Source organism: Thunnus albacares, chromosome 19 (genome assembly GCF_914725855.1).
Source record: "Thunnus albacares chromosome 19, fThuAlb1.1, whole genome shotgun sequence".
Lineage (NCBI taxonomy): Eukaryota > Metazoa > Chordata > Actinopteri > Scombriformes > Scombridae > Thunnus > Thunnus albacares.
In genome coordinates, this window is record NC_058124.1 from 15,055,982 (window position 1) to 15,070,054 (window position 14,073).

The 14,073-nt window shown below is 38.8% G+C and overlaps 1 protein-coding gene across 5 annotated transcripts in view; it reads left to right on the plus strand.

The window, feature by feature from the left end:
* dtnbp1b (dystrobrevin binding protein 1b) overlaps window positions 1-14,073 on the plus strand; it is a 68,979-nt gene that overhangs the window by 29,435 nt on the left and 25,471 nt on the right. For 4 of the 5 annotated variants that reach the window (XM_044335154.1, XM_044335155.1, XM_044335156.1 and 1 more), the window contains one exon: window positions 505-587. In XM_044335154.1, the coding sequence (XP_044191089.1) occupies window positions 575-587 (13 nt within the window). In that variant the 5' untranslated portion in view covers window positions 505-574. Of the gene's footprint in view, window positions 1-504; window positions 588-7,505; window positions 7,898-14,073 lie in introns of those variants that run through there. The other variant, XM_044335152.1, reaches the window with a different exon arrangement.

Consider the following 14,073-nt stretch of genomic DNA (forward strand, 5'->3'; position numbering starts at 1 on the left):
TGCATACAGCAGCATGTACACATACGCACTCTCTTTTCTGTTTGTGCAATGGTCACATACACCATTCAGACTAGATAATTAAAGGCTGGGGCAACTCCAGTAAAATTGCAATAGATAAAAAGGCAAATGGCTCCTGGGGTGGCAAATTCACACTCAACTCACCAGTAAAAAAGACCCAGTAGCACAATTGCAATGCATGGAGATATACACAAGGGTAAGATAAGAAAAAAGATGTAAAGATTAGAGATCTTTCAGGAGTGGAAAGAAGGCTAAAGTTACATCACAAAAGGAAAGAGTCAACAAGTTAACGCAGTATGTTGGAACATCAACCTATACCAAATATGTAAAATTGGAAAGAGAAATGTGAATATGCCCTTGTTTTGGTGTATCTACATAGTAATGTGTATGTAAAGTCACTCATCTTTGTTTTTTAAACTATCAATGTTCTCTCATTGACTTTTGCCTCTCATTCACATTTCTGTCTCTTCTCTTATCTCTCCCTAGTCCCTGCCTTCAGTCCTTTGTTCCACCCACCTTTACCTGGATCCAATCTCGCAGTTCCTGCCAACCTTCCATGCATCTCCACTGTAAGTCTTCTGTCTTTTTTTTTATGTTTGACTTTACTGGCAATAAGACGCTCTGGGACTATGAACCAGCATAAAACTGCTCTCTCAAAGAAAGTGAACCAACAGGAGGGGGAAAGGGAAATAAAGAGAACTGCCTGAGGTGTAGAGTTGCCTGGCAACAACTTCCCACCTTTGTGTGAGTTGGCCTTCATCAGATTGCAACAAACGACATTTAGAAACACTCCAGCATAAAAAGTTGGTTTATACACACACACACACAAACTGGTGAGAGGCAGGAACAAGGGAAGAAGATATGCAACAGAGGAGGAGAAAAGGAACTGATGAAGAATAATGTGTTAGAGTTGGATATTACCACATGGGGTGACCAAATTTGATGATTTGGTTTCTGTATACAGCACACACTGTAGGCGTTATTGGTCTCTGTTCCTAAATCTACTTGTGAGTTCATGTGTTCATTCATCTGACTTGATTTTGGTAAAGTACTGCAGAAATTTTGCATCTTGTCATGTCATTATGCCATTTTAAAGCCTCACAGATGAGTGTAAGGATGGTGCTGCTCTGCTTGTTGGACTGCCAGTGTTCAGAATTAATGATCATGCCAAAGGGAAGCACTACACTGTTAATTCACTTATCTACACATCACAATACACCATCTCATACAGCACTGATCCAATTTTGACAAAATTAATGAAACTGAAATTATGCGTTTTGTTCCGGTATCCAGTCATTAGCCCAAGGGGGAGACACCAAAAATTGATATATTTAGTGCCAGAAGGTGACTTCATATAATTATGGAGGATGACATGTTTGCTTTTTTTTATTACATAATCTACATATCATTAAACAATAAATATCCCCTGAATCATATTGGCAAAAGATGATGTTACGTTTTTTAGGACTAAAAGTATTTTTGCACTTTATTTGCTTTACCCTTCAGTACTGTATATTTAGATGGTGCCAAGATACCCAGAATTGCTGCTATGAAACATCTAATGCATCCCTTCAGTAATTATAAACCTTTTTTCAGCCTGGTTTTAACACCACCCACACAAGCAGCTGCAATAATGAACTGCTTGGGGAATACTGGAGAAAATATATATTTTTTTTTTTAGAGGTCAGCGAAAACATGGATGTTGAGACAAGCACCTGGGTGTGGTTGTCAGGTGAGGTCACTAATACCAGTGGATGAATACATAAAGGAGGCGCAGCCAGAGATGACACTTATACCTGGCTATTGCAAAAAATTATGTGCATTTTGCTTTACTAAATTTAAAAGTATAGCATATACATGTTATCTTGGCACTTTATATATGGGTTAAAAACAAGGAACACCTTACAATATAAAATTTCCATCGACCTGCAATAACATATATAACAACTATATGTAATATGGTTTTAATGCAAACAGTCTTAATGGAAGCTGCAGGTTATAAAACATTTAGCTGGTATAAATGAGCTTGTTGGCAAAAACCTTGTCAGCATAGCATTTTTTGACATTTTTTAACCTACGACTTTCCATAAAACTGCAGTTTATCTTCTATAAAACAGACTGGTTCTACAGTGAGTCTGAACTTTGATAAATACTAGAATCGTTAATGGTTATTCAGCTATCTAGTTAAACTGAAATCAGCACTCAACAAATAGGATGCAAAACAGCTTTTGACACCTCCTGAGGAGTAAAATGCATCTTTGTTTAATGAGAATATATCCAACTCATTTGTATAACATGGACTCCTGTACATGGACTCATTTCTAGAATTATACTAAATACAGAGGTCAGCTTTAGGTAGTATATTGTGATTTATTATCAGTTGGAGCACTGTAACCGATTGTTACATGCAGAAAGATAGTAATTTTATCACTCAAAGTCTACTTTTAATTAAACTACATTTGTGTGAATTAAGGCCTCGTTTTTTGACTGTCCTGTTCGCATTGTGAATTTCCATCTGTCCCTGTCATTAAACCACAAGTTAGTACCAAGAATGCTTCGCTACAGTGTCCGCCACAAAGAATCATATCAGGCTATCCATCCATTTTCAAGCCACGTATCCTTTTCGGGGTCCTGGTGGTAACATATCAAGCTGGGCTGCCTAGATGATCTTTTCCCATTAATGTCCCCAAGCTCCTCCTGGCATTCTAAGGCCAGCTGGGAGGTATAATCTCTCCGGCTCTGCTCCAGGGTCTCCTCCGGTTCAGTCATGCCAAGAGTACCCTGAAAAGGAAGTACCTGGAGGGGCAGCGGGTGCTTAATCCACATCAACTGGTTCCTTACAGTGTTGAAAAGCAGTGGCCTGACACAAAAGCAATTCCAGTTTGCTGAAAAATCTCTTTCTTTGACAAAAAGTGAGGGGAGCTACCCTGTGGAGGAACCTTTACATCTTCACCACCATGGGTCAATATAATGCCAACAGTACTGTAGCTACTGCTTAGTGGTGTCAGTGGATCAAAAAATCTGGATTTTCATCCCTATCAGTTGCTGCCAAGTAACACATCAGTATTCACCTGCTGGCCGACATGTTGATTAATGTTCTACCAACACTGCCGTAAGCACTTTATTTTTATTTATCCAGGTTCCTAAGAGCATGTGTGTTAACTCAGTACTGCCCCATTTCACATTCATACAGACACACACATGCACATCAGGGGGTGGGAGAGACATTGATTCTAAGATTTATATTTCTTAGTAAGCAGATCCCCGGAGCAATTAAGGGTGGTTAGGTGCCTTGTTCAAGGGCACCTTAGTAGTAGTTGATGAAGAAGGGGTGCAGTTCATCCACTTGTTGAACCCAAATTTAGCAGTGTGGGAAATCAAAGCAGCGGCTTTCTGGTTATGTACAGTGCTCATCTTTGGCTTTCAAGCTGCTGCTGTTGATTTACAGCAGTGTTATATAAAACCAGCACCTCCAGCTGTACCATTACTCTGTGTTTATCATGTTTAGATTCCAGTTCAGTGCAGCGTGACTTTAGTGTAAGTCTGATCACTACAAAAGGCATGAATAGAGATGTGATAGATATATAACCACATTTCAAGGCTTAAAATTAAACTAAAGAAACCAATAAAAACATCAGTATGATCTGTAATCACATCTTTCCCACTAACTGTGCTTATTAACATGAAGTATTTGGAGAGATGAATATTGTCCTCACTTTGGCTTTATTGTTTCCCAGTGAGCGAGTAGATTAGAACAGCTCCCCAGCCAATTATGTGACATCAGTAATATGGCAAAAGAGAACAGAACTGTTCCTCTCCCTACTTTTGTTAGACTTTTGGATAAAAGAGTTGAAAAGTTTATAGATGGCCTAGAGAAATTTGGAATATCTCTACATAGTTACATAAAACCGGATTGCAGAATGTCAGTTGCCATGGCAACTGTGTTTTTGTGTTGTTGCTCTCATTCTCATCTGTCATTTCTCTCAGCAAACTTGACAGTTTTTATCAATTGAGGCCTCCTTCTGTGAGCTTTGGTAATAGTTGGTTAAGTGTCACATGGAAAACGTGTTTAACAAAGGCTGTGATTGCACAGGAAGTCAGACAAAGGGAAAAAGATGAAATGATGAAGTGTTGTGTGTGTGTGTGTGTGTGTGTGTGTGTGATGTATGTACTGTATTCACATAAAAGACTGATGTACAGAAAGGGATAGAGAGTGAGAGAGGAGGAGGAAATGTTTAACTGCCTTTCTGTTCACGTATATAGTTCTTAATGTGTGCAGGCACGCATGCATCTTCCTGCTTTGTATGCCAGACCTACATGAGTTGCTTACAGACTGCTGAAAAGTCTTATTAACTGTCTAATAATGCTGCTAAATAACTTCTCTATTACAGCTGGGCCACTCTCTGAAAAAAGAGGGGGATTTAAAATCAGAAATTTAAAAAAACTAAGCACTGAAAACGAAAACAATTATTGTTCAGCATGGTTATGGAATTACGAATGCAACTGCAGTCTGAAACATCAGTGGCCTAAAATCCTTTTTTCTGACTCAATGCTTTTATGTAATATTTTTGTATGTCTTTCATTGTGCTGCAAAGAAATACATTTTACTTTTTTTATTTTAGGCATTTAGCTGACACTTTCCTACTTTAACAACTAGATTGCAGCAGTACAATATACATTTTATATCCTAGATCAGCAAAAACTGGAAATGGAAGGCTGACTCTTCTTCAGTTTCTTCTGAAGTTATTATTATAGAGTTATTATTAAGGAGGGTGGCATTTACATTTACACACTAAGATGCACAGAAAATCATAAATATTAGCGTGGTTGTGTAGTGATTACACATGCTAATAAAGAAGTCACGTTTGTAGTCATTTTCTTAGCTCTTCGTACTGTTTACACAAGTTAGTTGCTTATTAAAATGTACAACACAGTGAAGTTTGTACTGTCTGTGCATTGACACATTTTCACACTGCCAAATGTGATGTCACTAGCAAACAATGAATACAGCGCTTTTAGATGAAGGTAATACATGTGAATGACTAAGGAATGTTTGTATTAAAACAGATGCATTTTGATTGGTTATTTGCAGTATCAGTAGGGTATTTTAGTAAAGCATCAGCACAGGTGCTCTGAGTTCATGTGTCAAGGGTCTTTTCCCCCACGTAGTTGCATGGTGAATAGTGTATTATGATTGTAGATGCTATTATATGGTACTATCAATCTCAGATCACTTGACAAGCGAATAAGAAAGGTTATTCTCCAGGGAAATTAGCTTCCCTCTCCCCTCATGATTGTCAGACATAGCTCAAAATGATTCCTATTAATGTAAGTACGCCGCACCTCTGCTGTTTAGTCGAAAAATGTCTTTTATAAATTCCTTTCAGTGAGGGCAAGTATTGTATTTGGATTTATCACCTAGTGTTGTGTTTTGATGTGGAAACATACAAATGTTTGATGAATATAAATGTTCATTTGATAGACTAGAAAAAGTGCTTTGAGATTCTATCTCATGGCTGATGAATCATACATTTGCCACCCACTTCCTCTGTGGCAGATTATGGTTATATACTGGTAAACAGTTTCATACTGTACTGATTAGCCCAAGGTATTATCATTGGTCAATGGTTAGGAGCACTGGGATAAATGGACTGTGATGTATGCTGCTTCTCTTGAATTTCAGTTTGCATCTGAGGACAAAGTAATTCAAGGTTATAGATTTGAAATACTTTCTGATCCAGTTCCCATGAGTCTGTATGTCAAGCCCCTATAATACTGTTGTTGACCATGCATTGCAAAATCCATAGAATTTTAACATTGTGAACAATGCAGTAAACATGCAGTAAAGATCATGAAATTTGCTGTTGTTCTGCTTATTTTGGACTAGTTTTATAAACCAGAATCTTCTTGTTCTAAGACGGTTATGGTTTACAGTATTCTTGCAGTTTTTCTTTTTTAACATTTTGAATTTTCAACCTATGAGCTAAAACAACATTAACGATACTCAACTGTCCTGTATGAAAAAATGCAAATATTCAGGAGCTGTGTGATTTCTGTGCAATTATTACTTCTTGAACAGCAGCTAAACAAAGTAGGTGCTAATCAACATGTACTTGTGGTAGTATTGTTGATTAGTGCAGTTACTTCTGAATGAACTGTCAGCTGTAGTCATATGTTTTATTATATGTATTTTTCAGTGCTTAATCTGAACTGAGGGCTTTAATGATCTGTTTAATAATGTGTCTTTTTGTATTGCATGATGTCATGTTCCAGCAGTCCATCTTTATGTCCGGCCGGAGCACTTTTCACCCCTCCCACAGGGCATTCTGTGGCGCAGTTATAAACACCCATAGCTAATTAAGGAGTTTATGATATTTCTGTTGACTTCCCCGCAGTGTGACTTGTGCAGCTGTATCCAAATGCTATTGATTGTGGCTGCTGGTGTTTGTATCTTACTTTTGCTGCACAACGACTCCTCGGGCTCCTGAGGGCTTTGTGTCACATAAAGGGCTAGGGCTGACATTGTGGAGACTTTGTGTTTGTGTGCATGTGTGTTTAAGCTTGAGGGTTTAATATCTCTTCAGAGTGACTCACTACTATTATTTCACCCCTAAGTCATATGTTGTTTGATTGTAGATATTTTCAGTAAGTACTCTTTTACTGCAGATTCTATAGGTTTACAGATTTTATACAGAAAACATCCCTATTTTTACACATTACATGCACTCTAAAACAAATATTGATTTTAAACTACATAATGCTGTATATCACTGGACATAAGAGAAAAAAAAATGCAAATCAGCATTATAGGTATCTATTTTCATGGCTGCAGAAGCCATCCTTTCAAGAAATGTGTCTTTAATGGTTCCCATCAATTGCACTTGACATGCAGTGGAAAAGGGGAAAAAAGAGAGGGGAGGAGTTAGTGAAGGACATGCGAGAAGGAGACAGAGATAGGTGGAACTGTGATGCTTTTCACAGCATCATGCTAATGAGGAGGATTATTATGTCCCCCCCCTCGGGCAGTGGAGGCAGACAGAGTGGGTGTGGGCACAAGTGTGTTTCTTTTTGGATGGTGTGATGTGTGTGTAAGGATATTTGTGAATTGTGTGTGTATTATAAAAGCAGAAAAGAGGAGCCTCACCTTTTGAAAATGGTTTCTGTTTTGTTGCCTTGCCATCTTTACTCTGTATACACTTTTTATTTAGATACTCATCTCTATTTATGAAAATGGATTCTGAGTCATATAAACAAAGAAGATCTACAATATAAAGTATGCAGATTGGGTTAAGAGGCATTAGTGTGTATTCAAAGGTCAGAGGAAAATGTGTTCACACTCACACACATAATCATCTGTGCTTCTTCTATCCCTTCCTCCTTACGCACACACCCTCTCTCCCACCCCCCTCTCTTCATCCTCTCTTCTCTCCCCTGGTCCCCCTCCTCCCTCGCTCGGCATCAGCCAGTGGTATGCTCTGCTCGTCTTCACTCCTCTCTCTCCACTGTCAGCTTCAGCAGCCACCACACCGGAGCTAAAACGCTGGTGCAGTGTCGATCTATACATGCACGTGTGTGTTTTCGTGGGTACCAGACTCTCGTTAACCCCTTATCGCTGAAGTGTGTGCGAATTGATCTGCATGGGAATGTGTGAGTGAGCATTTCTGGGGGCTTCTGTATGAAGGAGTATGTGTGTAGACAGAGAGACAGCGTGAGGATGCGTGGTGGGCAGGTGTTGTTGTGATCGGTGGAGTTTTTGGTCTACTATCGTCGTGCTGTTTGTCTCCCCTCCCTTCCATTTGGTTATCTTGTGAGGGCAAAAAGCATCCAGCTGGGATGTCCACCTCTCCTGGTGCAACAGACGGGAGCCAAAGGAACTCTTGTAAGTGACTTACTACTTATTTTTTAATTGAGAGGGATGATGTTTCTTTTCAGTATGTGAAATGTCTGTGTGGGATAGGTTTGTTTTTAAAATGAACCTTTTCTCATTTTTAGTTTCAATCAGATAGAGGGACTTTATTTTAAAAGGGAGACATGGCAAAGACAGATGGAGGACATGTAGTTCAAGGCAAAGCAACCACAAATACATTTTTTATGATATAGGCGTTACAAGACATTATAAAGAAGGCTCTTTTTATTTGCAGTAAGAGAGAGAAGTGGGTGTGGGTGTGTCTTTGTGTGTCAAGCAGAAAGAAAGTGTGGAGGAGTAAAGAGGCTAAGAGTTGGATTGTGTAACCCTGTACTGTATGTATAAGGGAAGATAAGCACAGTTGTAAGAGTAAGGGGTATATGATGCATGGTTGTGTGTTATAGAGTTATAGGAAGGAGCTCAGGGAGGTGTGTAATGTAGGAGTGTGTGGGCGCATGCACAAGTGTGTTTACATATTCCCTGGAGCGCCTCCAGCTGTCGATCTACTGGAAAGGTGTTTGACAACCAAGCCAGCTGTATCTTTTTTAGTTAGAGGAAAGTAGTTGACTTGCTGATATCATTTACAAACTATTGAGTATTTCCTTTTTTAGCGTGTAATGACAGCACAGTCTGTGGACCGTTTAACATAAAAATGTTAATGGTAGGATTTAGTCTGATGTCTTTATTGGAGGTTTGTGTGTATCTACTGTATGTGTGTACTGCATTTGTAGCAGTGACTTTGCAAGACAGCGCAGAGATGATGATAAAGGGGTATGGCTAATATTTTAATGTAAAGCGTGTTAGTTATTCAGGGGGTGCAAGTGTGTGGGACTGCAGTTTTAATGCTTGACTTGGTTCTGGCCTCAAGTAACACACGCACACACACACAGACACACAACTAAAGGATTGCTGTACTGTAAGTGGGTGATTGATAAGATGATGTGACTCATTTTGACTCATCTGAGAGCTCAGTGGGAACATACACACAGATAATTTCTCTCATACATCGACACACACGCACACACAGACACACACACACACACTGGCTGCCTTGACTGTGGCACAGATCACATTTTGGAAAATGGGTCTCCTTTTATTGCTTTCATTATTATTGCACCATCCCCCCCCTTCTTCTATCTTCTCGCTTCCACACCCCCCCCCCCCCTCTGTTATTTTTCAGGATGTTATTTACTGCCCAACTGCTTATAATTCGCCTGGAAACCTTCGGTGTGTCTGGGTGATGTGTTAATGATCACACACTGACACACCCACCCACAGCAGACACCTATTGTGTGTTTATGACTGGGCTTTTTTTTAAAAATATAATTACATCACTGTTCAATTATCTGACTGGGTAATATGATAGGTTATTGTTGTATAACTCCCATTTCTCTCACGTATTTAGCTGTACTTCTTGGCTGCTTTGCTTCGTACTTGACCAGTTTGTTCCTTGTCAAGACACATCTATCACATTACCTTCTTATAGAGCAGTGCGTTCAAACGGAAATATCAAGTGGCTGCAGGCTATGATCACTGATTTACTAACCATAATGTTACATAACCAAATGCAGCAGGAAACAAGTCCATTGTCTCAGATACCCCAGTGTTTAGGGGGGGGGGGGGGGTGGAGATTAGAGTAGTTGAAGAATGAACAAATGAAGATGAGGATGATTTAATCATGCAGAAGAACTATTTATTTATTTATTTTTTATCATTTCATTTCCATTTCATGAGTTGTGAATACTCCTTTGCTGTAAACATCAAATGAACAAGCCCAAACAATGCCAGATTAGCTAGAATAATTTATGACAGTGTTATCTTTATAATCTCATTAAAACATCAAATAAAAATACTAACTATGCTTATTTTACTGATTTAAAAACCACAAACAAACAAGATATTCTAATTCCATAATGCATCAACAAATGATACAAAAATAGAGCATAGTTATTAACTATTTATGGACTTGTGTAAAGCCCTTTATTTGTAAGGCATTAATAATTTTAGATAAGACAATAAGTAGTGCTTTTGAATATCTGTTCCAGCAGCCTGACTCAGTGTGCTATTATCACAGTGTAATGATGGCGCAGAGCACTCTCTCCCTGTTAGTTTGTGTCCTCTATAAAGGAGCAACAGCAGGCACCTGCCACTGAGATGGATGTGCTGTGTCATCACTTCTCCTGCCAAATGATGGCTTGCCTCACCTCTTCTCTCCTCTCTCTGTTCCTCTCTCCTTATTCTGCCCTCCTTCTCTCTCTTAGGGATGGGTGAGGCAAAATCAAATATCACAATAGTTTTGAGCAAATACCTCAATACTGACATTGCGACAATATTGTAGGGATGACTATCGGTGCTTTCACAAAATATTTACACAATGAGATTTTGTGGGTAAAAGCAAATAATAGAACAGCTGGAACAGTCTGTAAGTTCAGAAAATGACATCACTTTACTGTATACAGCCTTTAAAACCAGGAAAAGACAACACTTATGCCATATAACAATATTACGATATCCAAAATCTAAGACAATATCTAGTCTCATATCACAATATCGATATAATATTGATATATTGTCCAGCCCTACTCTCTCTCTCTCTCTATCTCTCTCTCTCTCTCTCTCTCTCTGTCGTCTCTTCCTTAGTACCATTCTCCTCTCCTCTCCTCTCCTCTCCTCTCCTCTCCTCTCTTGATGCTCCCCCTCTTCCTCCTCCTTTCTGCTCTGTGCTCTCCTCCAGTCTGGTTTATCTGGATTCACATGAAACTTTAATTGCCTGTAAATCAAAGCGCTGCAGATGTGATTAGTCTTTTGTGCTGCTTTAATGAGTGGGGTCTGGACTATTAAAATATGGTACAGTAGCTGGCTCTCCTGCACTGTCTCTGATGTCTAAAGCCATGGGTGAATTCAACTTTTAATGCTGCCAGAAGAAACCCTTTTTTCTCAAAGAAGTAAAGTTTTTAGGGATGAAGTGAGAAAAATATTGCTGACAGGATCTTAGAAAAATTTGAATGTGCTTACACTTGGAAGTTATATTAGTCTAGTGGTTCCTCTCACTGCATGAAAATCAGTATAAATATTCAGCTCTATTCAGTAACAGAATTTAATTGGTCTTAAAACTGCTCATTACAACAATATTAACATATACAGTATATGCGTATGTTAGCAAGTTAGTAATATGTCAAGGAAATTGTGTTTGTCTGACATTTTGAAATGGTAATTAGCATGTACTCTACCCATTCCGGTTTAAAAAATGGGAATCAACAGAGTTAAAGATGCAGGTTTGTTGCTTTTTTTTTTTAAAACATTCAACCAAATATTTAATGGTGCTGAAAAATGTAAACACTTAATGTGAGGTGACACTACTGCTGCCAAGTGAATACAGTATGTGTGAATACATACTGTACGCTTTAATTTGTGCATGCATACATTTCCGCATGCATCTCAATCTCACGTAACCAAAATACAATTAACTCGCTAATTAGTGTATTCAAACATCACTGACATACTGTAGCACGTAAAACACAGGCATTGTGTACACAGGCACGCACGTCTTAATTTGTCTGTTCATTTTTGAGGAGGTCACGCTCCCTTTGAAGCCACTGAAGGCTAAGACGGGAAAGATGGTATTAATTGTCTTTAAAGATGGATTTTGTTCAAGAGATGAAAGAATCTGTGCTGTCAAAGGATTCAATTCAAGGACAGAGCACGACTTGATTTTCATAAGACATAATAATCACATTTTAACCTTGACTGACCGAATTTTTTGTTTTGAGTGACATCAAAAAGTAATTAGATCTGTGGTCTTTAGTGCCAATATTTCAGTTCTACATAGAAGTCTGGTCTTTGTATAGCATGCTCCCTGAGTGGCATATGATGCATGAGTGCATTTTCATGAATGTCAAGTCTTTTTTTCATGCACACAGCCACACATATACACACACAGGTCACACACAAGTACATAAATCATAGCTAAAATATATTTCCATTCAGTGACACTGATTACCATTGTGATGATGTTGATCTGCAATTGAGAGACATCTCTCAACAGTCAAATACAATACAAATTTATAGTACTTTGGGATGGGTAATTTATTATCTCTCATTTTACTTCTCCTACTTAGCTTATTGTCCTTTGCGCTCACCTTTCCCTTCCTCCTCTCCCTCTCTCTAGCTTGTCATCCTCATCCTTTCTTTCCACTCTGTGTTGCAAGCGCTCTCTGTGTCCACCTGGCTTAACAGGTGTTGCTGGCAAAATCTGGGCAGGTTGTCTCTCCTCCTAACACTCAAATTGTTTACTCAACTGTACAACTGCCTCGGTTCCTCACCTTACACTAAGATCCTCTTTATTCAATTAGATTAGGAGGAACAGTCTCACAGCAAAGATACTTTTGGGACTCAGCATGCTACAAAGACTGGCACAGAAGAAGAAAGAAAGATAGGAAGGTAGGAAGAGAAGCAATAAAAGACTGAAAGGGGGAGAGACAGAGGAGAGGGGATTGAGAGGAGGTGCTTTGGAGGAAGAAAGGGAGGGCAGAGAGGTAAAAGAGGGCACAAAATGACAAAGCAGAGAAAAGAGAGAAAGAAGAGAGTTGTGCAGAAGAGGAGGGGTAAAATAGAGAAAGCAAAGATAAGAGGTGGAGAATAAAGGAGAGCGGGTGAAGAGACAGAATGAGAGTGACTCGAGGATAATGGAAAGAGAATATTGGTAAAGAGGAAGGATTAAAAAGACTGAGACAAACCAAAAAGGCACATTTCTGATAATGAAAGAGAATAATAAAGACAGGCCTCCACACTATCTGGGAGTCTAATTGGTGGTGGTTGTGGTGGTGGTACAGAGGTTGCACAGAGATCACAGGCTGCAGGAGTGGAAAATCCCTAGCCTCTCTAGTTTCATTCTTTTTAAAATTAATGACAGTGAAAATTGAAAAAAAATGGGACCTTGTCACATACAATAAGTGCAATAATTATTTCAGCTGTAACATATTGTTGAAGGTTTTTGGCTACATGTGCTCAGTAAGGTTTAAGTACAGATTAACACATTTATTACAATGAGATTTTCATTACCACAACCTTTTTACATGTGTAATATGATTGACACTGGTGCCACAGTTTTTAATGGAGCATCCTCAACCAGTGATGCAGCTGCATACATCCTGCAGACAGATAGATGAGGCTCATCTTAGTGAAACTCTACACAACAAATTGATGATTTGATCTTAACCTTTAAGAAGAAATAATGCAAATATTGGAACTGACTGTTGGCTGAACTCCTCCCCTGAACAACAATTGCCCAGTCATAGCTTAACAACCGTAACTAGGCACTGCAGGTCTGTAAAGGTTTGGATTTCTCCACCCATCCACACAGGTGGTATTCATGGGGTTGTAGTGAGAGAGATAGGTGGCATTTAAAGAGTTTGGAGGATTGTCTTTTTTTAGCCTTTCCAAAACCAAAATCACAAAAGCACAAGTGTCAGGAATGGATTAAATGGTATGTAGTGATACCAGCAGTAATGCTACTAACTTTAAGCATTAATTCCAAGGCCAAGAGATCAGCATGCTAACTAACTACATTTGATTCTGGGGTTTTATTCTAGTCTGGGATATTTAAGACCCCTTATACAGGCTTCTTGTTTTACTATGAGACAGCAGGAAACATTAAAAAGTCATTTGGAGACAGTTTGGACAGTTTTCCAACAGCTCATGGAGCTACATTAGCTTATTTAGCCAGCTAAGTACATCTGATTTAATCTGCCAGAAACATAATTTCGAGAGTATGTCCATTCCCGTATTGTGACATATTTTCGAGTGAAACAGTATAGATGTTGCGATGTTGGGAGGGAACGTTGGAAAGTGAGTGTGTCATAATGAATCTTAGCTCTGTGCTGCTAAAGTTGAAGATTGATTAATGAGTATTATCGGGTGAAATTGGTTGGTTCAAGCCTACATAAGCACATGTCATATTTTGTATTGGATTTTGTTGTAAGAATACAAAGAAATAGATTTTTGTTTGGTCTTTTTTGGCATATATTGTTAAATAGGTGCACAATATGACCAGGGATGTGATCTAAAAGGGTTAAGTGCTGGTATGCATGTAAACTTTCTGTATCTATACCAAATTATCCAGCAATAAATATCATCATTTTGATGAGGCT